Source organism: Engystomops pustulosus, chromosome 5 (genome assembly GCF_040894005.1).
Source record: "Engystomops pustulosus chromosome 5, aEngPut4.maternal, whole genome shotgun sequence".
In the NCBI taxonomy this organism is placed as follows: Eukaryota; Metazoa; Chordata; class Amphibia; order Anura; family Leptodactylidae; genus Engystomops; species Engystomops pustulosus.
The window spans coordinates 108,914,472-108,939,598 of NC_092415.1; the positions used below are offsets into that span (position 1 = coordinate 108,914,472).

Below are 25,127 nucleotides of genomic sequence, written 5' to 3' on the forward strand. Positions count from 1 at the left end.
AGTGAGTGTTTGCTGCATATTGCAGCAAACACCCATCGGTAACACCTGTGATTGGTGCTTGCACCGGTCGTGGGTGTTAATTCTTCAATCTCTGACGACAAGGCATTAAAAAGCCGACTCCGCAGTATTGGCTTAGATAGTCTCCCCCGTGACCTCATCAGGGAGTGGCAATCTGTTGCTATGACAACCTTGGGTCACACAAAGACCCCAGGCCATCTCATTTTACACTATGTATTACAATGTGTGATTTGCACACAGTAATAGAGGATGTGGAAAATCCCCATATACTGCCATACTGTAGAATGGCAGTATATAGTAGGATCAGACAACCTAGGGTGAAAGTACTCTAGGGGGTCTGAAACACGAAAAAAAAAAAAAAAAAGGTTTTAAAAAAATTCTAATCACCCCCCCCCCTTTCCCTATATATAGATATGAATAAACAGTAAAAATCATTAACATGTTGGGTATCGCCAAGTCTCAAAATGTCCAATCAAAATATAATTACAGGCGGTCCCCTACTTAAGAACACTCGACTTACATACGACCCATAGTTACAAACGGACCTCTGGATGTTGGTAATTTATTGTACTTTAGTCCTAGGCTACAATGATGAGCTGTAACAGTTATCAGAGGCGTCTGTAATGAAGCTTTAGTCTTAATATTGATTCTTATGACAACCCAACATTTTTAAAATCCAATTGTCACAGAGACCAAAAAACTTCTAGCTGGGATTACAATGATAAAATATACAGTTCCGACTTACATACAAACTCAACTTAAGAACAAACCTACAGACCCTATCTTGTATGTAACCCGGGGACTGCCTGTAGTTATTCCTGGCGTTTCACCCTATAACGGAATATATACCGCCCAAGGCTGAAAATGCCACTTTTGTGCAATTTTGTCAAGTATAAAAAAAAAAAGTCCTCAAATTACCATTGAAAACTTAATCAAAAGTCAAAAAAAATAACACCACCCACAGATCTGTACTGAAGTATGAAAAAGTTAGTTCCAGAACATGTCAAAATTAAGAATTTTTTTAATATACAGGTGGTTTTCATTTTGGTAAATTGATGAAAACATTATAAAACCTATATAAATTTGGTATCCTTGTGATTGTCTATTTTATTCTTTGATTCAGTACAATGTCATTTGGGTCAAACAGTGAAAGCCGTAAAATCCAAGCCCACAATAATAAGGCGCAAATGCATTTTTGCACCAATTTCACTGTATTTGGATTTTTTTTTACCTGGTTCCCTTACCAACATGTGACATACTATTTCATCACATGCTGGCTGCGAGGGTATGGAGTGGGCTTACATGCCGAGTCCTCTCCATACAAGGTGGGCGTTTGCTGCATGTTGCAGCAAACATCCCGCGGTCGGTGCTGCCATCTTGGATCCGTTCGCTGACCCCTGCGTCTTGTCCCTTTTACCACTTCCCAGTAAACAGCATGAAATACTAAATACTGTCACTACGAAGTGCAATTTGTTACGCAAACAGCTCTTTAATTGAAAAATGAAAAAGAGTCTCGGCGGGAAGGGGTTAAATACCGTCACTATGAAGTGCAAATTGTTATGCAGAAAACAAGCCTTTACATGGAAAATAAGTCTTACATGGAAAAATAAAGCTATGGATTTTTGAAGGTGGAGAGTAAAACTTAAAAGCGAAAAAATGAAAAAGGGCCTGGTTGTTCAGGAGTTAAGACACTTGGTGAGAGAAAGGCACATTAATTACCATATAATTTCATGCTGGGTAATTTTTTTTTGTAGTACACTTACACTATTTTCCAGAATGTCTTTCAGAATATTCGCTAATGATTGCTGATGCAGTGAATAAATCTTTTCCTTTAATTCTCCTTAGCAGCTCTTCAGGCAAGCCAGCAGTATTTATGCCAAGAGACTTAAGAGATTGATCATCGTAACTTTCTGCTTTATCAGATCTGATATCCATGTCCAGTTTGGCACGTTTAGTATAGTGTACATCATTTTCCCGATCATCCCAATCTGTGGAACGGTAGGATCTTGAGCTAGCTCGGGCTGTTGAATCTTGCATTCCAAGGTCTCCTCTTGTTTTATTATAATCTGAACCATAATTTTTTGAAGAGCTTGGTGAAAGGCAAACTCTAGTATATGGTGCTGGTTCTTTTGTATGGTCACCATAGCTAGTCCCTGGTACTTGTTTTGGTGGGTTGCCATAATAAGAGGTTTCCCATTTTTTGTTATACACACTAGATTCATAACCAACATCAGTATATGGACCTGGAGTTTGTTCATTTTTTTTGATGGTCAGAGTGTTACCACTAACTTGCTGACTAATGGTTCCTTGTGCCAAGTATTTTCCATCCACTGAATTCCCATATCCAAAATTGTCATAGCTTTGTGATGTAGTTGATAAGTTTGGGATTTCATCCTGTTGGGCTGGATAAGTATTCTGATCTACTGTAGTCCCTCCCATTTGTCCATATGCTTGACTCTCAAGGTCTTGGTTAAAAGGCATCACTGAATTCATATTTGTCTGCATATTTACTGAACTTGGAATTCCTGGAACTACAGCAGCTCCACCCATTACTGGATTTCCATTTAGCTGTACATTATTTGCAGCCATTAAATTATTTCTAGGGGGGGCGGTTTGCATGCCCATAGCTGTGCTATTCTGAGCAGACATCATCATCATTAGTTGCTGATTCAGAGAAGCATTCTGTGCGCTTATAGTTTCCTGTACCATATTAGTAATCTGAGCCATTAATTTCTGATTGGCTTGTTCTTGTTCTATATTCTTTTGGTTTACCAACAATGACTTTAACATCAGTAATTTTGAATTCATTTGTGTATTGTCAGAAGGTGAGGAAGTTTGTGGAATAGCATCAAGCAACGTAACCAATTTCTTGAAAAACTGTGTATCTTGGGCAACGTTTGCTATATCAACAGTATTTTCAGATTTCTGTGGGTTTCCTTGCATTGGATTCATTGGAGGAGGTCCTTGCATTGGATTCATTGGAGGAGGTCCTAGCATTGGATTCATTCGAGGATGTCCTTGCATTGGATTCATTGGAGGATGTCCTTGCATTGGATTCATTGGAGCAGGTCCTTGCATTGGATTCATTATTGGGGGAGGTCCTTGCATTGGATTCATTATTAGAGGAGGTCCTTGCATTGGATTCATTATAAGGGGAGGTCCTTGCAGTGGATTCATTGGAGGAGGCCCTTGCATTGAGGGAACACGAGGTATATGTGGCATATTTTGTTTTGTATTTACGTTTTGAAAGTTTTTGCCAGGAAAACCAGCCGGCATACCAAATTTATTTTTGAAATTGGTATTTTCTGGAAAACCTGTGAACATAAAACAAAAAGTAATTAGATGATAAATATTTAAAGGTTACTGGCATAGTAGTGGAAAAAATTACATCACATCTGCTTGCTAATCACACTGTTTAAAGACCACAAACCACACACAGTACCTTTTATATGTCTTTATACATGTTCCACTGATGCCTCTTATCCCTGGGATTACAGACACCATTCTTCTAAAAAAGACCTAGTCATGTAGGTGGGGAGCTGCAGTATACAGTCAAGCCACCCCACGCTCTTTACTGACGGACAAGAATAACCTGGCTGAAAAGAACTTCCCGAGGGAGGGGTGAGAAGGAAGGTCGATTTCTCTTTATACAGCCAGCATCTCTCTCAACCCCCACCTTTCCGAGGAAGTTGTTAATGATGTAGCATAGTCAAGTACACAAACCCACTGGGGCTCATTTACTATGGGTTGCAGAGCGCACGTTTGTCGGACCGAGCACCTTTTTCAGGGATCACACGGCTTGGACAGGTATTTAACAGGTGTCTGCGCTGGGATTGCGTCTCACACTATGGTTCGACACACATTGGGGCTGGCTGACGGACGATCCGACTGAGCAAGCGATTTAACTTTTAAATTGTGTTGCAAGCCCAAGCACTTACACACACCACGAAAAAGATGAATGACCTAGAAAACAACACATTCTCTTCAACCTCACAAAAGTGAGCAGGGAAGCAGGATATGTCTGCAGTTGAATATTAGCAGACAATTTATAACAGCTAGTTCCATAGCAGCAGCATGGTGATAGCAGTGAGACCTGTCAATCATGAACAGGGAGGAAGGGCAGTGCTGGGAACAATGAACAGTCATTACAGTCACAGATTGCTGACAGCTGCAACTAGTAGTTGCTATTTTAAGTTTTATTTATTCTGTCATTATAAATATACGTGGATAAAAGACCTGCCTGAGATATGTATGCAAGGCCGGATTATAGGCGGGGCAACCAGGGCCACCATCTTGCTCCTATAGGGGCCCCCACCAGATGACAATGTCTGAATGACAGTCAGACATTAGTACGATTAAAGCGCGCTGGACAGGCTGGCAGTGAGCTTGCTGGTTGTGCAGTGCTGCCACTGAGCTGTGTGTCCTATACAGTCAGCTGTAAACTGACAGTTTCTGGCTGGAGCATCGCTGCTGCAGAGTATCGCTCCCAGACAGAGACAATCAGCTCTCAGCGAAAACACAAGGGACACAGACATCTCCCAGATCGGAGCCTCCCGCGAAAAGTAAAGGAGCTGCAATGTGTGACTACAGGTGGAGAACAGAAAACTTACAGGACTGACTTAGCCCTTCTGCACATGATCGCTTTTATTAGCAGTGTTATTTATGTTTATGGAGGCACGGGTCCGAAAGGAAAGAATAATACAATGATTGATTAATGTCAGAAGACCTGAACAAGATTTGTATATTTTATGGGACTGTGTGTATGTTGGGGGCTGCGGTGTATGTTACATGGGACTGTGCATCTCGGGTAGTGGCTGTGGTGTATGGGGCTTCTGCGTGTCTGGTATGGGATGAGGTATAAGTTACATGGGACTACATGTCTGGTGTGGGCTGAGGTGTATGTTACATAGGACTACGTGTCTGGTGTGGGCTGAGGTGTATGTTACATGGGACTATGTGTCTGGTGTGGGCTGAGGTGTATGTTTCATGGGACTGCCTGTTTGGTGGGGACTGAGGTGTATGTAAATGTATACTAGGGGGTTGGTGGCTGTATGCAGATGCAGTTATCAATGTATAACTTGAATCAAAATTGCACGATTTTGCCTATGTCTACCAAATCTTGACAATATGACAGATGTCTTGACAATATATGGCTATATGGGGTTTACGAGAATGTAAGCTCTGATAAGCAGGGACTTATAACAATTGTTTTATCTGACTATTTTATCACTCTGTAATGTGTTTTATATATCCCCCATGATCTGTACAGCCTTTAGGAATATGATGGTGTTATATAAATAAAACTCTTATTATTATGTTGTAATCTTGATTTTATTTGTACATGTGAAAAATTGATTTAGCCAGTGAAAGCTCAAAATGTCTGGAAATCCATGGCAGTGAAATGGTTAAAGTAAAATTATAGAAAACCTAATTATATAGCAATAACAGTGGGGAAATATATCAATATGTCTAAGCCAGAATTATGGAGCCAATTCTGTGCCCCACATTTAGGGGGGTTTTAGATAATTTTTCAGGACCGCAAAAGGGGTTTCTCTTGGGACAAGGGGGCTTGAACTAGTCCAGATACTAGAAAATGTATAAACTAGCACAACTAATAGTATTTCTAAAGTACAAAATTCTACAGTTATTATGGGCAGACTCCAGAACCATTGGGCAGGATCTATATGGTTATAAATCAACAGGAAATTCTCCACAGACTTTAATACTGCAGTAGGGTTGCACAATGTATCGGAACCTTGGTACTTTTTTGATACTTTATAGCTCAGAGTGGGATTCGGTATCCCGAAGTGTCTTATCCTGTTCTATAGACTACTAGTCGCTGTCTGCAAGGGAATCCTCAGAGGAGACAGCAGGGAATAGATATGTCGGCCCAGCGGCAGAGCGGGTACCACTTCTTCATGGAAATATCATGAACTGTCCATATATGGCGTTTCTAACACAAGGTTTCTAAATTATTTCATATTATGCAATTAAATATATTTCGGTTCATATGGGAATTGAACTTACAATAAAGATAAAGAGTCTTTATCTACTAGACTATGGACTTCCTGGTTGAAAATGGGAGGGTTTTATCCTACTAAGCGCTTCAATAGAGCTTTCAAAGGGTTACAAAAGCTTAATGCATTGGTGTATAGAGATGGATCTTCTCAGAGATCTCTCTGTACATAATTTTTTTTTTCTTTAAAGCATATAAATCAATATGGACGTGCTATGTCCTGTCTGTATTGTATCCGCATCAGTTTTTTTCACATCCACCAAAAAATGAATTATTATTAAATGACAACCTACCGGGGGGTCTTGAAGCCATCTGAGGTTTTGATGTCTGCTGGATAGGATTCTGGAAAGGTGTACGTTGTCTTGCAGCATTCTGCACCATTTCCAGCGCCACTTCATGTGCTCTGGCAACTCTTGCCGGAAACAGCTTAAAGAAAAAGCAAAACGGCAATATATAAACTCAGGACTCAATACAGAGGATTTCAGTCAACTGAAAATTCTTTTTCTGTGGGGTATAGCTGCTGCCATTCGGAAGCATACACAAAGCTCCTCTTTTCCCATTATATCCAACCTATGAACAATGGGGCAATTATTTTGCATACTAGTACAAGCGGACCTCTGGAGGTTGGTAATTTTCTGTATTTTAGCCCTAGGCTACAATAATCAGCTATAACAGTTATCACAGGTGTCTGTAATGAAGCTTTATTGTTAATCCTGGTTCTTATGACAATCCAATATTTTTGAAATCCAAGTGTCACAGAGACCAAAAATTTTTTTGTCTCGGGTTACAATTATAGAATATACAGTTCCGACTTACATACAAATTCAACTTAAGAACAAACCTACGGAACCGATCTTGCACATAACCCGGGGACTGCCTGTAGTAGGAGTAACCAGGAAAATTATCTTGGAAGAGGAATCCAAGAGAAAATTATAAATATGCTAGATGAAAGTGGTGACACCCCCAATTCTTACCCTTTTCTGTCTCACAAGACATCCTAAAGCAATCCCCAGGAAAGTAAAAAGTAAAAAAACATTGGCTGAAAGCGAGCTTAATGCAGCAGCACCTTCTAACCTAAAGAGTTGTCTGAGGATGAAAAAGTGTAAACCCTGTAAAATGTTTTAAATGTGTAAATGACAATGTAGTATCCGTGCAAGGATGTAGCGCAGTCTGATGGAAGGGCAAGATTTTTGGTGGTTATTACACAAAAGCAAAGTGAGGAGTCTACCGTGATATAAACTCTGTCCAATTTCTGTAAGAAGGAGAAGGGGCCTTTATTTGGATGTCACTGTTATTGAGATTTTTTTATTCCGGGACCTTGATAAGAACACACAGGGCACAAGCCAGGCTGAATAGAAGAGTCAAATCCTATTAGTGTCAAGATTCAGCAGTGGCCTTGATGTTCATTGAGAAAACTCTCTTATTGTTTTATTAAGGTGACGATTAAAGGGGTACTCCAGTTTCAGTAAATAAATCTTATCTTTCGCATTAGATTTTCCAATATACTTTCTGTAATAATTCCACACGGTTTTCTAGACATCTGCTTCCTGCTATTCCATGGAAAGTTTCTATTTTTAATTCCAGTGGACAGAAATCTGACAATTGTCACACTGGTCCACAGCTTGTTGTGTAACAAAGTAATCAGGGCTGTGTGTTATAATGAGCTGTGCACCTGTGTGACATCACATGACCAGGGACTGGTTTAGGTCTACTGGAAATGAGGACAGCAAGCAAAGATCTAGAAAACAGAGGAATTGATACATTGTATTGGAAACATTGTGTTTCTTATACAAACCATACTACATCAGGCAAATCCAAATTACGCTATCTACAGAATTTATATCTAGAATAGAACTAGGTGCGTCTTTCTTAGGGACTGTAAGAAACCCTGAGGAACAGAAAAAATTATTGAGGGAACAGAGACAAGAATAACCTTTCACCTCTGGTAGCACAGTGCTAGTAGCCCATATGGCTGTAGGCAGGAGATAATTAACCTTAGAAATTAAATATTCCAATATTCATGTCCTAGTAGAAATTGAACCAGATAATTAGGATGAGAATAGGTCGTGCAGTGGTAGCAAAAGGTGGGTTGATTTTCGGCATGGGCACTGAGTTTGTAGAGAGCCCAGGAGCTTTCATTGGGGCAGCGTCAGGTACTTGTTCTACTGTCACATGGTTTCTGCCATCCATTAAAACGCTGGGATGAGGTCACTGGTTGGTTAGCTGAGAGTGCCAGTACACTAGTGGCACTAAAACCAGGATCCAAAGAAGTGCAATTTCTTTATGCCTACAGGACAAAATTACAATGATAAGAAGAGGACATACTTACCGCATCTTCCTTTGTCTTGGTATTATAGAATTTCAGATTAGCCGTCAGCTTCTCACAAAGCCTTGTTACAGTAGTCGCTTCAATTTCACTTTCGATCTCAAATGTTTCCTGCAGCAGAATTTGAAAAGCCTTGTAAGATATCTGATGAAAAGGATGTCTCAGTAGATGTTACAGGGAGGAAACTATCACATAACCTGTTAAGATGGACTATTTTCTATACAGATAATGTAAAAGCTTAAACGAACCACCTAATACTGAATGTACACAATACTTTGTATGCTCTCTTAAGTTAGCAGTAATTATTGCAGCTAACCTCAATTCTACAAAAGCTGTCTACACCTTCACCATCATTGGTATGACTGCATGAAATTTTTAGGGGTTTAGTCTTATCTTGAATGCATTAAAGATTTTTATCTACCATTGTGATTAATACTTAAAGCAAGTCTAAGCTTTCTAGTGATAAGATTGTCATATGCAGAAGGACGGTAAACAGAAGAAACCAACAAACAGTGCTAACTAAAATGTATATGTATTAGGAAAACCTGAGCTATTCCTTACCAGAAATGTCAGAGCTTTCTTCATTCTTTTTTCATCCTAATGAAAGATATAGAAGTGAACATTTCAAATAAGAACATTTTGTTAAAATTGGACATTATACAATAACAATTCCATGAAGGCCCTGAATCACTAGTAAGGACATTGTTCTATGAAACAAAAAATGCAGTTCCCTACACATAGGTGAATGCAGCATAGGAGCTCAGTTCTGTGTAGTTGCTGCTATGGGTCCAAGTTTATTTTTTCTGCAGTATTAAGACCTCACTATTTGGTATGAAGTCTACATAGTAGGTGTGCAGGGTGTGTGCTGGCACCAGCTACTACATAGGAAATAGCTGCACTTCTAGTCCCTTCGTTGTGTGCTGGAATCCGCTGTCTTGTGCCCCCATTCAGTATAAAACATTTTCTAATTCACTGTTATTAACAAAAACACAGCATTTCACAGATATAAGTCCAACATGTCGATCAGTCCTGCCGTTTACAATTTTGGTTGCCCCAGGATCCGATTGTAAATAGTCTGACTATGGTTGGATTCTTCTCATGACTAGCTTCTGTCTGCAGGATGCAGTGTGCTCTCTGCATCCTGCCCCTCACCCCTGCAATACAAGACCAGCTCAGAGATCAGCACTTCCCGACGGCAAGTCGAGACACTTGCCCTACAAGTTAGCGACAGATAAGGTCTTTATCTGGGAGGGAGACATATAGCAGAGCCAACTGTATGTGTGTACTATGTAAGGGTACAGAGCTGACTGTGTGTGTTAGAGGTGAGAGGGCAGCAGAATCGGTGTTTTATTGATTAGGTGAGTGTGTTTTATATCCAGCTCACGGATCTCATCATCTCTGATCTGTCTCATCTCTCATTCTATGTGTCAGATGCCAGTAGTATCTTTCTATGTGTCAGAAGCCAGTAGTATGTTCAGAAGCTAAATAAGTGTATATAAACCCTGTAGCCTGATAATCTAAGCAGACTGTCAGCACACAGCATCTCACAGCACTAGAGGGATCATGACATCTCTGCTCAGAGTGTCCCCACTCTGGAATTTTACATTGACCATCACTATGCGAAAATAGCTAAAACAGCAATAAAACTGAGTAAAATTGTAAAGTAAGGGGTTAAAAATTGCCTTTATTGTGTAATCACCACCAGGGGATTAAAATTTAAAAACTCTTTTTCACGGGAGAACCCCTTCCAATACTTATATTGCTGTCAACCTAACGCTAACGTTAATGCATGTGTTTTGTAAATGCAATGTAATCAGTCAAATCTATTCTCAGCTGTTGTGATGCGCCTGAAAACACATGCATTAACACCTTATGTGAACGCACCCTTAACTGCAATGCATGAAAGCGTCTCAAGACTGCCTAGGCTTATTTTGCAACGCCGATTGGTTGGCTTGGAATAATTCTGAAAATGTAGTGCACAACATTGCAAACTAGGCTACACCACTTTAATAGCAAAACAATCTAAAACTCTTCAGAATTGTGACAAAAAAGGCCAGAATCCATATGCATTTAACTTAGTAAATTTCCCCCTTTGCTTAACACATTATAATAATAATAATCTTTATTTATATAGCACCATCAAATTCCATAGCGCTATACAGATTCTGTTAAGACACATTACAGACAGACAACAATAGGAGTGGGGGGGTCCTGCTCGCAAGGGCTTACAATCTATGAGGATGACAGTGTGACACAAGATGCATAAGAGCTTCTATAATGGTCCATCCATTCTTCATAAGGGAAAGGAATATGGAATAAAATTACTGTATATACTCGAGTAAAAGCCGACCCGAGTATAAGCCAAAACCGCTAATTTTAACACAGAAAACTGGAAAATCCTATTGAGCGGAGTATAAGCTGAGGGTGGGAAATGCATTGTTCACAGCCTTCCCAGTATATAGCCAGCCATCCCCCTGCAGTATACAGCCAGCTAGCCAGCCCCCTGTAGTGTACAGCCTGCCAGCCCCCTGTAGTGTACAGCCTGCCAGCCCCCTGTAGTGTACAGCCTGCCAGCCCCCTGTAGTGTATAGCCTGCCAGCCCCCTGTAGTGTATAGCCTGCCAGCCCCTGTAGTGTATAGCCTGCCAGCCCCCTGTAGTGTGTAGCCTGCCAGCTTACTGTAGTGTATAGCCTGCCAGCCCCCAATTAGTATATAGACTGCCAGCCCCCAATTAGTATATAGACTGCCACCCCCTGTTGTATATAGCCTTCCACCCCTCTGTAGTATATAGCCTTCCAACCCCATGTAGTACTTAGCCTGCCAGCCCCCTAGTATATAGCCTCCAGCCCCTGCTCCCAATATAATAGCTGTAGGAAAAAAAAAACAAAAAAAACAGTGTGCTCCCCTTCCGAAGTTTTCCCGGCAGGTCCTCTTTTATCTCTTTTATACAGCAATGCTACGACATTGGCTCCGTGTCCCTGGGCTGTCCCTTGCAGGGATCGTGACATCAGCCGCTTGCTGACATCATAGTGTGTGCCAATTCTGGCGCACATAGTAGAATGTCAGATGATTGCTTGTTCAACTCCCATGGTGGATCAAGTAAAAAATGTAAAAAAAAATGTTTTTCAATAAAAAATAAATCACTAAAAATGCCCATAAGCCCCAAAACATATAAAGAGACATATAACGCTCAAAAAAGTCTAAATCATAACACAAACCCCACATATATAGTATCACTGCGTCCGTAACAATCCATAGAATAAAACTAAATAACTATTGAACCCATATGATGAACGCCGTAAAAAAAAAAAAATGTTAAAAACCCACCCAAAATTATGATTTTTACCTATTATATCCCACTAAAAATGCTATAAAAAGTGATCAACAAAACATATCTACTCCAGAATGATACTGTTGCAAAGAACAACATGTCCCGCAAAAAACAAGCCCTCAACCAGCTCTGTAGCCAAAAACGTAACAATGTTATGCCACTTGGAAGACGGAGATGCAAAAATGATAGATTTTCCCCCACATTAGGGTTTCATTTGGCAAATTTAGTAAAACATAAGAAAAAATATTAATGTCTGGTATCCCCGTAATCATATCGACCCATAGAATAAAGATTACAGGATTATTAGGATATACGGTGAACACGAAAAAAAAAAATTAAAAAAATCCAGTACAGAATTGATGCTTTTCTACTCATGACCTCAAAAAAAGTTCCTAAATTTTCAACAATAGGTGATACCAACCCCAAAATGGTAACACTGGAAAAAGCATCTCATCGCGCAAAAAAAAAATGCCGTAACATGGCCCAAATAACGGAAAAGCGAAAATTTTATAGCCTTCAAAAGGGGGCAACGAGAAAACTAAAATCCTGGCAGCTGCAGAGTGCTCCTTCCCTTCTGCGCCTCGCTGTGCCCCCATAACACAAGTAATGTCCACATGTGGGGGGTCGCTGCACTCAGGAGAAATAGTAGAACAAATTTTATGGTGGGTTTTCTCTTTTTATCTTTTGGAAATGTGTAAATTTTAGGGCTAAATGAACGTATAACCGACAAAATTTGACCATTCTAAATTTCACCGCCATTTTGATTCAATTACTATGAACATCTCAAGGGGTTAACAATCTTTGTAAATGCTGTTTCTGATAGTTTGTGGGGTGCACATTTGAAAATGGGTTAGTTATATAGGGGGTTTTTGATGCTAAATATGTAAAATTTAATTTAAAACAGTATTTATCCCCAAAATAGTCAATTCTGAAAATACGGAAAATCGCTATTCGATTTGTAGGCCGCGTGACGTCAAAAATTATCCAAACATTTCAAAAATTATGAAAATGTAAAGTAGACAAATGGGAAATGTTATTCTGCAAGTTATTTAGGTGGTAAATCTATCTGCCTGAAAACGCAGTGAATTTGAATTTCGAAAATGGCAAATTTTTCTAAAAAATCATAAGGCTAGAAAGCACAGTTTTAGACAATTATTACAGCTGCCCAACTATATACATAAAAATGTTAGAAACATGTTAGAAAAATGTTAAAACATCAAATTTAATACTTAAAACATTTCTTACTTACATTTTTGTCGTCATCCCATCTGAAATCGAAAGAAAAATAAACTTCATTAATTTCTTTAAAAACTAAAGTGAAAGTTTAAAAAAGACCTTTCTGCGTTTCAGACAGGAAATCTTTCTTCCAAAAATAATTGCTCTTCCGACTATGGCTAATGTGTGGTAATGCAACTAATCCGCATAGTGTTAAAATCCATGGTCTAGTGTGGAGCTTATTTTGTAAGAAAATTTGTTTTTCAACCCCAGGACAATTCCTTACTAGCTCTTGTTCTTTCTTAACATCTCCATTTGTCACTCATCACAACTCAAAAAGTTATAACTTTTCCCCCCTCATTTCTTGCTTCCTAGGAGAATCGTACCATTTAATATTTTTTGCAATGAATATTCAAAAAAAAAACAACACAGAACAAAGCAAAACAAAAAACTCTAATATATATACTTTATTAGGTGCAGTTAAAGGGAACCTGTCACCAGGGATCTAATTTTCACTTAAGACAGGTTGCAAAAGCCCATCACACCTACATTGCATGCCTCTTTGCCTTCTCTAAGCATTTGCATTACAATATAATTGTGTATTATAACTTACCTGGCTTCCTGACAGAATCCTCTGTTTAGTCCTAGGGTTGGCTTTGGTTTGCATTAATTTAAAAAAAGAACATGTCTTGTGTGCTTCTCACTCCTCGGATCTCAGCCATCAGCTTCACAGGAATAGAGCTCACAGTGTGGCGAGCTGCTTCAGTGTGGGAGGGAGCTGTACAGGAGCACAACAGTGGGGGCTGAGAGCTAAGTAGTGAGTAGCACACACAAGTCACATGTTTGAAATGCATGCAAACCAAAATCAACCTCTTGGAATACACAGAGGATTCTGTCAGGGTGGAAGGTAAGTTAAAACACACAACAATATTGTAATGTAAGGCAGAAAGGAATATTTGCAATACAGGTGTAATGGGCTTCTGCAACCAGTCTTTAGTGAAAACGAAGTCCGTGGTGACAGGTTTCCTTTAAGACAAGGTCTATAAATCCAAATGATAAATCTGCAGATAAGAAACAAAGGATAATGGGCTACAGAACAATTTCAGTAACAACACACAATGCATAAAATACCCCCTTCCCAATGGATAATGTGGAGGCGTGGAGGAAAGGTACTTGCTGACATGTGGCATACTATAACGGCGCCGGCTCACAAGTGGAGCCTGCACCAAACAGAATGGATGTCAGCTGCATATCGCACCATATTGTGATACCTGAGGCCACTCTCCCTGAAGTGTGTTAGATGCACATAAGCTTGAACAAACAATCTGAGGATTGTTTGCTCAAACCAACCTGTTAAATAACAAACATTAAAAAAATTTATTTTTTTAACCCTTTCCCGACATTTGACGTACTATTACTGCATGGCGGGAGGTGCGTTCCCGCAAAATGCAGTAATAGTACGTCATGCTTCTGGCGCCGGCTCACGAACGGAGCCCGCGCCAGAAGCTGCGGGTGTCGGCTATATATTATAGCCTACACCCGCCTCTAACACCCACGATCGCTGACCGCGGTGTGCTAGGGGCATTTGAGAAGAATCGGACCCCCCCCGCGGCGCTTACCGGGGGGGGGGGGGGGGGGGTCCGCTGCTCCGATCGCAGCCCCAGGACTGCGAGATCCTCTTCTGTGAGCTGGGTCCGTGCCTTCTGGCAGGACCCGGCTGTAACACACTGAGCATGCGCAGTGTGTAATGTGAAGAAGAGCTTGAACAAGTGATCAGTGGATCACTTGTTCAAGCTAACCTGTAAAAGTTAATAAAAAATGTTAAAAACACTACATAAAATCATTTTTTAATAAAAAGAATTAAATAAAGTTTAGTCCCCTAAACACAAATATTCCCTATACACATGCAATAAAGTGAAAAAAACACAAAATCGACAAAAAAACCCACATATTTGGTATCGCCGCGTCCGTAACAATCCGTACAATAACTCTGAAACATTTTTGGACCCGCTCGGTGAACGCCGTAAAAAACAAAACCAGTAAAACACGCCAAAAATGTACATTTTTCATAAAATCTCTACACAAAAATGTTCTAAAAACTGATCAAACAAAGTTATGTGCGCCAAAATGGTACCACTGAAAAGAACAACTCAACTCTTAAAAAATAAGCCCTAAACTAGCTCTGTCAACCAAAAACTATTAAAGTTACGTCTCCGAAAAGATGGCGATGCAAAAACAAATGAGATTTCCTCTATATTAGTTTTTATCCAGTAAAATTGTAAAAATAAATGAAAAACTGTATAAATGAGGTATCACCATAATCGTAATCACCTATAGAATAAAGATAATATAATATTTTTAGTGAACGGTGTACGACCCCCAAAAAATACAAAAAAAAAGTAAACCAAAATTGACAATTTTCTTTTCACCCATACATTCAATAATAAAATCTCATCAATAAGCTAATGACCCACTAAAATGAATTATTTGTAAAGTGCATCTCATGTCGCAAAAAATAAGCCCCTAATATGTCCAAATTGCCAAAAAAATAAAGATTGTATAGCCAATAAAAAGTGACAATGCATAATCTGTTCTGAATGGCGCAGCTCCCTTCGATGCCCCGGCGTGTGCCCATACAGCAGGTTACCACCACCACATGTGGGGGATTGTTATATGCGGTAGGGATTGGGTATCAAATTTTGTGGAGCGTTTTGGTATTTTATCCACTGAGAATTTGTACATTTTTTGAAAAACACATTCATTTAGCCAAAAAATTTTACTTTCAAAATTGTATCCGATTTTGTTTTAACCCCTGTAAAACTATTTAAGGGTTAACAAACTTCATAAAAGTTGTTTTACGTACGTTGAGGGGTGTAGTTTCTATAATGGGGTAATTTATGGGGTTTTACCTTTATTTAGGTCTCTCAAAGTGATTTGAAACCTGAGCAGGTCCCTCAATAGCAGGATTTTGCGTTTCTTATGAAAATGTGAAAAATCGCACCTACGTTCAAAGGCCCATAACATCCTACAAAAATAAGAGGATGTCTAAAAAACCATGTCCACATAAAGTAGACATTCAGTGAATGTTAGTTATTACATTTTTTTGCGGTTATGACTATGTATGGAAAAAGTAGAACATTTTGAAGTTCGAAAATCAAGAATTTTTCCAAATTTTTACCAAATATCTGATTTTCTCATAAATAAATGCAAAACATAACACCAACATTTTTCAACTAACATGGAGTACAAAGTGTCACGAGAAAACTATTTTAAAATCACTTGGATATGTTAAAGCGTTTCGAAGTTATAACCACTTATAGTGACACAGGGCAGATTTGAAAAAATGGGCCGTGTCAGGAAGGTGAAAAGTGGCTTCAGCGTTAAGGGGTTAAATAAAAATAAAGTAGAAGTCCAAAAATGACACCAGCAATACATAAACATTTATAATAAAGTACAAAAAAAAAAAATCACACAACCTCCCACATATTTGATATTGTTACTTCAGTAACCATATGTACAATAAACTGGCAACATTATTGGACCCGCTCGGTGAATGCCAGAATAAAAATTCAAAAAACTCGTCAAAAATTTTAATTTTTATCAAATCGTGTCACAAAAGGTGTCCTTAAAGGATACCTGCCATCAGAATCAAGGCTTCTTATGCTTTTGAGAAAAAAAGGGCTTTACAATTATGCAAATGAGCCTGAGGGGCTCCAGGCCTCAACTCCATTAGCAACTACAGAGCAACTACGCCACATTTACACAATTTTAAGCACTTTTTAGGTAAAAAAAACATGGGCATTAGAAGCTTAAAGGGAACCCGTCACCACTATTTTCACAAATACAGGTAGTGGCAGGTTCCCATAGAGCTCTAGTAACTATCTGACACCCTGCTTTTAGCTAAAAATTGTTCCCCTCAGATCCCCATAAAATCAGAGTTATAATCTTGCCTGGTATCTATGCAGCTTTGGAGCTAGTCCACGGGGGCGTGGCCTAATGTCATGTGACCAGGGTGACATCATCAAAGGTCCTTGAGCTACTTAATATGAAAACTATACCCCATGTACATATCTGACCACATAAAACCATCACAGCAGCCTCCATGGACTTCTACTCCTCTCCATGCAGGCTGCTGTGATTTCATGTGATAAAATATGCTGTGATTTCATGACATATATGCTTAGTGTACAGCTCCTAATGCTACAAAAGCTATAGGACCTGCGATGATGTCACCCTGGTCACATGACATTATAGCAGCATACAGAGATAGGGATGGGGAGGAGCTGCTGGATTCAGCCCGAGGAGGCCACGCCCACCTGGACTACATGTAGCCATGCTTAGTTACCAGATAAAACTATAAAGTTGAATATATGGGAATCTCAGGGGCATAATTTTTAGCTACAAGCAGGGTGTCAAATAGTTATTAGAGCTCTATAGGAACCTGTCACTAGCTGTATTTGTGAAAATAGTGGTGACGGGTTCCCTTTAAAGAAGAGCAGATTCTGTAAAAAGGGTCACATGCAAGTATATCGGTGTAGCACCGTACCGCACCGTAGCACGGCGGGCACACGGCAGCGCGGGGAGAGGAGGAGGAGGTGAGCGCAGCTCACCCCCGCCCCTCTCCATAGAAAGTAATGGCGCACGGCGCCGTAATACGGGGAAAGATAGGACATGTCCTATCTTTCCCCGGGCTACGGAGCGGTACGGTGCCGCACCGCTCCCGTACAGGGCCGTGAGCCCATAGAAGTGTATGGGGGACGTATATTGGCCGCATATACGTCGGCCGTATATCCGGCCCCCATACTGTAGTGTGAATGTAGCCTTACTCTGTGTTTACATCACATTTACACAAAAAAAGGCATTAGTGTTTATGTCTCTCTAACACTTACATTTACGTGGTGTTTGCGTTTATGTCACGTTTTCATCACAGTGGAGTTTGTCGCATTTAAGTTGAATTCACATTTACATGGCACTTACGTTACATTTACGTCTTGTGCATTTACATGGCTTGTGTCTTTACGTTTACATGGCATTTACACTGCGATTGCGTTTATATTTAGATTATGTTTATATTGTACTTGCATCACATTTGCATTTACATTGCATGTGTGTTTACAATGCGTTTGTTTACAATGCGTTTGTTTACACTGCGCCCAGGTTTTTATCGTGTTTGCATTCTGGTCGCATTACAATTTGTAACATTGCATTTTTGTAAACATAATGTAAAATATAAGTGGAACATGTGTGAACACAGCCATTAGATGAAAATAGAGAGGAAAAGAAAAACACAGCTCACTACTGTTCATAGTAGCTTCTTTGACATTGCCTGCTGCTGATTGGACAGTATGAGAGAAAATTAGCATAAGATACGCCTCCAAACATTTAATTAGAATGGTCAGATACTGGGACCTATCTCTGAAAGGTCCTCTTTAAATGAAGCATTCGTAAACTACATTTGACCCCGCAAAAAAATGATCCCTCATATGGCAAAATTGCCAGAAAAATAGAAAGATTGTATAGCCTTGACAAGTGAAGTGAAAATAAATAAATCTGCAAATCTGTTAAAATGTTGCAGCTTCGATTCAATGCCATAGCTTGTGCCCATACATTGGCATAAGGCTATAAAATTTTGTGGAGTGTTGTGTTATTTTATCCATTTTGAATGTGTACATTGTTTTAAAAAATACATTCATTTAGCCAAAAAAAAATGGAATTACCATTTTGTTTTTACCACTGTAAATCAATGAAATCATAAAAGTTGAGTTTGGGTTTTACTATTGTTTAGGCCTCTCAGAGTGATTGGAAAGCTCAAAAGTCTGATTTGTGTTTTAATAAAAATCGCACCTAAAATTCTAAGCCTGATAACATCCTAAAAAAATGAGAGAACACTTAAAAAAACATCCCAACATAAAGCAGACATTCAGTAAATGTTAGTTATCAAGTTATTTTGGTGTTATGACTTTCTGTCCGATGAATAGTACATTTTGAATTTTGAAAATTTTTGCCAAATATCTTTTTTTTTTAACACAAAACACATCACCCAAATATTTCAACTAACACAAAATTCAATATGTTACAATTAAACAATGTCAAAGTGTTCCAAAGTTCTAACCACTGACATGTCAGATTTGAAAAAAATTAGCCGTGTCAGGAAGGTGAAAAAAGACAAGGTCACTAGGAGGTTAAAGGGCAGTCCATAGAATGTAACATATATTTAACATAATAGGGCAAAAATAAAGTGTGTGGACTGACAAATACAGTGACATGGAAGTGGCAACGATAAGAAAAAAAATCCTAAATGTTAAAAATGCTTAGAAAAAATTGCATTTATATTCTATTTTATCCCATGAAATATGCACAGGGTCATTTTTTGTGTTAGGATCTGTAGTACGGTATGTGGTTGTTCGTACAACCATCTGATCACTTATTCAAGTGTGCAAAAAAAAAAAAAAAAAAAGTAGCTATTTTAGACATTTTGACATTCTATATCCAATCAGGGCTAAAAATATATATACTTTATACTTTATCTGCACCCAACATAAACCAATTGCCTTAATTGAAAATAAATTTTTTACCTTGTTTTCTTTTTCATTTCTGTCGTAAAAAAACAAATATAAAATGTTATCAGATTAAATTATGGAATCATACAAAATATTTAAAACAGTTTTTTTTTAAAATAAATACTAAACTTTGTAGTTTAACCCCTTCCCGACATTTGACGTAATAGTACTGCATCGCGGGAGGTGAGTTCCCGCAAAATGCAGTACTATTACGTCATGCTTCTGGCACCGGCTCCTGAAAGGAGCCGGCGCCAGAAGCTGCAGGTGTCAGCTATATATTATAGCCGACACCTGCCTCTAACACCCGCGATCGGAGATTTCTCCGATCGCGGGTGTTAACCCCTGACACGCCGCGGTCGCGTTGACCGCGGCGTGCAAGGGGCATTTCAGAAGAATCGGACCCCCCCGCAGCGCTTACCGGGGGGGTCCGCTGCTCCGATCGCAGCCCCGGGACTGCCGGTGCCCGGGGCTGCGCGATCCTCCTGCCGGGAGCCGGGTCCTGCCTTCTGACAGGACCCGGCTGTAACACACTGAGCATGCGCAGCATGCTCAGTGTGTTACATTACACAGTGTAATACATCTGTATTACACTGTGTAATGTGAAGAAGAGCTTGAACAAGTGATCAGTGGATCACTTGTTCAAGCTAACCTGTAAAAGTTAATAAAAATGTTAAAAACACTACATAAAATAATTTTTTAATAAAAATAATTAATTAAATAAAGTTAGAGTCCCCTAAACACAAATATTCCCTATACACATGCAATAAAGTGAAAAAAACACAAAATCGCCAAAAAACCCCACATATTTGGTATCGCCGCGTCCGTAACAATCCGTACAATAACTCAGAAACATTATTGGACCCGCTCGGTGAACGCCGTAAAAACAAAACCCGAAAAACACGCCAAAAATGTACATTTTTCATAAAATCTCTACACAAAAATGTTCTAAAAAGTGATCAAAAAAAGTTATGTGCGCAAAAATGGTACCACTGAAAAGAACAACTCAACACGTAAAAAATAAGCCCTAAACTAGCTCTGTCAACCAAAAACTATTAAAGTTACGTCTCCGAAAAGATGGCGATGCAAAAACAAATGAGATTTCCTCTATATTAGTTTTTATCCAGTAAAATTGTAAAAATAAATGAAAAACTATATAAATGAGGTATCACCGTAATCGTAGTGACCTATAGAATGAAGATAATATAATATTTTTAGTGTACGGTGTACGACCCCCAAAAAATATGAAAAGAAAGTAAACCAAAATTGACAATTTTCTTTTCACCCATACATTCAAGAGTTAATAAAATCTCATCAATAAGCTAATGACCCACTAAAATGAAGTATTTGTAAAGTGCATCTCATGTCGCAGAAAATAATCCCTTATATGTCCAAATTGCCAAAAAAATAAAGATTGTATAGCCAATAAAAATTGACAATGCATAATCTGCTCTGAATGGCGCAGCTCCCTTCGATGCCCTGGCGTGTGCCCATACAGCAGGTTACCACCACATATGGGGTATTGTTATACACGGAAGAGATTGGGTATCAAATTTTGTGGAGCGTTTTGGTATTTTATCCACTGAGAATTTGTACATTTTTTGAAAAACATATTAATTTAGCCAAAAAAATTTTACTTTCAAAATTGCATCCGATTTTGTTTTAACCCCTGTAAAACAAATAAAGGGTTAACAAACTTCATAAAAGTTGTTTCACGTACGTTGAGGGGCGTAGTTTCTATAATGGGGTAATTTATGGGGTTTACTTTTATTTAGGTCTCTCAAAGTGATTTGAAACCTGAGCAGGTCCCTCAATAGAAGGATTTTGCGTTTTTTATGAAAATGTGAAAAATCGCACCTAATGTTCAAAGCCCCATAACATCCTACAAAAATAAGAGTATGCATAAAAAAACCAGGTTCACATAAATTAGACATTTAGTGAATGTTAGTTATTACGTTTTTTTGCGGTTATGACTATGTATGGAAAAAGTAGAACATTTTGAAAATCAAGAATTTTTCCAAATTTTCACCAAATATCTGATTTTCTCATAAATAAATGCAAAACATACCACCAAAATTTTTCAAATAACCTGAAGTGTGTCACGAGAAAACAATTTTAAAATCACTTGGATATGTTAAAGCGTTCCGAAGTTATAACTGCTTATAGTGACACAGGGCAGATTTGAAAAAATGGGCCATGTCAGGAAGGTGAAAAGTGGCTTCAGCGTTAAGGGGTTAAAGGGGTATTCCGGGAATATGAACGTCTGACACAAAAACCCCCAATGATATAAATAAGAGAATACAACAATACTCAATGTCAGTCACAAAACGGATCTTAAATAGTTTGATTTTATGATTTACTAAATTTATGGCCTCTCTAAAGTAGGTGGAGTTATCACTAAGATGGCCGTCACTGGAAACTACAAGTTCCATGATCCTTTAGTTCTCAGTAACTCCTCCTCCCTCTTATGCTCTGCTCCCAGTGATGAACTAACAGGTTTTCTTGCTGTTACCATAGTAATGAAGTGTAACTGCCATCACCAACTACACTGCACTGCAACCAACCGACTACAGCCAAACGTAGTGGTGATCACATGACCTTCCCAGGCAGGTGCAGGACATGTGATGTGAACATGTGACCAGCAGCCATCTTCTGTCCTGTGTCTGCTCTGCAACGGACCGCATGGAGGAAATTAACGGACTGATTAAAGGGCCAGTAGCATTTTAATTCTTCATTACAGTCTGTGTCATCAGCATTTTCTGCTAAAGGGAGCAAAATTTTAAATAACAACTAATTACATATTAGCTTATATTTTGAGTACCCATTTGTATATGAATTATGCTGATTCATGGAATACCCCTTTAAATAAATTTACACACAAACTAGTACACATAAAGGAGTCATCATGGGTTGAACTGCTTGCCATACATAGAAGTTAACCATAGTGAAAAGTATGAGCCGCAATAACAGTGTTTCTGTATACGATCCCTATAACCAGACAGTCTCTCCCCACTTTACCTCTGGTGAGAAGGAATTTTGTCAAACACTTTCACAACAAAAAATACCATAACTTTGGAAAGAAAAAAGTGAACAGCACCGAGTAGACATCGCCCTGTTTGTTTTCAAAGGGGGAATGACATATAATATACATATAATAATTTGGTAAAATCACCATAACTTTACAGTAACATTAAGTGCTTTCAGTTTATTCATATCTTACCATCTTTATAACATTTACAAACACTTGAAAAAAGCTCTCTACAACTGTTGACAGATATTTCTCAGTTGACTCTCCTGAAACGAAAAGGTCATGCGACCACTGTTGGACCCCGTACATCTGGTGGTTCCCTTCTTGCCTCCAAATATGCCATTCTGGTCCCACACATAATATTCGGCATCCTGACAACGTTCCCGCAGTGGCAGCAGCACTCACCATCCCAGTCCCGTATCTTACTGTGTGGCCTTCACTGCCGACCCCTGCTAACCCAGGGAACCCACCACGACCTCAAGGTATGGCCAGATATTTACCTTAGCTTCATGGTACCTACCTAACCACTGCCCGATCTCAGCAATGACTGAAAGGTTCAACTGTTGGACGTTTGGAGGATTCTTCATCCCCAGAATAGGGATTATTCCTACCCCCCCCCCCCCCACTCACAGCACCTACAGTTGTTTCGACTACTTCCACATTACTCATGAAGGCCTGTCCTGGGACCCTACCTCCACCATAGAGAACATAGTGCACTCCGACCAAGCCTCGTTATATCTTACCCTAGCTCTTCCTAGATCGCCCTTGGTCATGGAGGTTAAATGATAATTTGCTCAAGGACCATTTCAAGCTTTAATGCATCTGAAGAGGCAACAGAGCACCCATTACCTCAGCAACAGGAAACACTTAAGGGAGCGACACGAGGGACTCTAATCAAGCATGGGGCTAGGCTAAAGAAGGCTAAGGGAGCAAAGATGACGTCACTATTCCACCAAATACGGGACTTTGAAACTAAAAAATAAGTCCACTGATGTTCAAACAGAGCAGTTACTAGTTGAGCTCACTGATGTATGAAAAGTATACATGCCAGCCCCTGCGATTTTAAAGTTACCTGTATGGCAAAATTCCAATTAATGCGTTAGACCCGTCGCACTTGCTTCACCCTTGCTCGGGGGTAACCTATATAACTAGGGTAGGAGATGCGCAGGACAACAATATTTACGATCCTAGGAAAATAGGAACGGAGTTCCAATCCTTTTACTCTAGCCTCTAAATTATTAGGGGTGCAGTAACCGATCAAACTCTGCAATATTTCAGGATCATGTAGAGTCAAACATTGCTGAAACCAATTTGCCAGGATTTGGGGGAGAATGTAGTCACAGAACTAGATTGGGATCAAGAGGTCGCTGAGACTATTAAGAAATCCCCAGCTGGTATAAGCTCTGGTCCAAATGGCTTTACCCCAACATTTTATAAGTTATTGAGAGACCCTTATCATGGCCAAGTTATTCAATTCCGTATCATCCTCAACTTTAATTCCCCTTCAGACCTTAAGAGCGAACATCACCGTAATCCCCAAACCTGGTTATGACCAGCTAATACTCTATTTTTCTCCTTAATATTGAAATTAAAATTTTCTCAAAGATACTTGTGGATCTTATGGATTACAGTTTGCTATTATAGTGACACTTTTTGTAACATTTTTTTATGCTAATACGAAATAAATTTTGTGAATTTTTACCTATTACCAGTGCGGACCAGGTGGATTTTTTCTTCTTTTTTTTCTTTCTTCATATGATTACCTTGGAACCGGACCAAGCGATATATCCCTCCTTTGTCCAGCATGGCATTACATATCTGATATGCATCTATGTGGGTGAGCACAAGCTTCTATTTTTTTCTTTTTTTATATTAGCTTTATCTGCAAATTTTGATATGCTGCATAACAAAATTTGCATATAAAGCTAATAAAAGTTTTTTTAAAAATGCAGGGACGTGAGGATTAGCCCTTAACGCCGAAGCCACTTTTCACCTTCCTGACACGGCCCATTTTTTCAAATCTGCCCTGTATCACTATAAGTGGTCATAACTTTGAATCGCTTTAACATATCCAAGTGATTTTAAAACTGTTTTCTCGTGACACTTTGTACTTCATGTTAGTTGAAAATTTTTGTGGTATGTTTTGCATTTATTTATGAGAAAATCAGATATTTGGTGAAAATTTGGAAAAATTCTTGATTTTCAAAATGTTCTACTTTTTCCACACATAGTCATAACCGCAAAAAAACTTAATAACTAACATTCACCGAATGTCTACTTCATGCGGACATGTTTTTTTATGCATACTCTTATTTTTGTAGGATGTTATGGGCGATTTTTCACATTTTCATAAAAAACGCAAAATCCTGCTATTGAGGGACCTGCTCAGGTTTCAAGCCACTTTGAGAGGCCTAAATAAAAGTAAAATCCCATAAATTACCCCATTATAGAAACTATACCCCTCAACGTACGTAAAACAACTTTTATGAAGTTTGTTAACCCTTTAATTGTTTTACAGGGGTTAAAACAAAATGGGATGCAATTTTGAAAGTAAATTATTTTTGGCTAAATTAATGTGTTTTTCAAAAAATGTACAAATTCTCAGTGGATAAAATACCAAAACGCTCCACAAAATT

At 39.0% G+C, this 25,127-nt stretch overlaps 1 protein-coding gene across 3 annotated transcripts in view; it reads right to left on the minus strand.

The window, feature by feature from the left end:
- Positions 1–25,127, minus strand: part of LOC140133141 (uncharacterized) — a 103,587-nt gene that overhangs the window by 4,611 nt on the left and 73,849 nt on the right. For all 3 annotated transcript variants that reach the window (XM_072152896.1, XM_072152895.1, XM_072152897.1), the window contains exons 17-22: positions 19,482–19,500; positions 12,941–12,959; positions 8,922–8,957; positions 8,364–8,471; positions 6,328–6,460; positions 1,782–3,332 (exon numbers count right to left, since the gene is read on the minus strand). In XM_072152896.1, the coding sequence (XP_072008997.1) occupies positions 1,783–3,332; positions 6,328–6,460; positions 8,364–8,471; positions 8,922–8,957; positions 12,941–12,959; positions 19,482–19,500 (1,865 nt within the window). In that variant the 3' untranslated portion in view covers position 1,782. The remainder of the gene's footprint in view (positions 1–1,781; positions 3,333–6,327; positions 6,461–8,363; positions 8,472–8,921; positions 8,958–12,940; positions 12,960–19,481; positions 19,501–25,127) is intronic.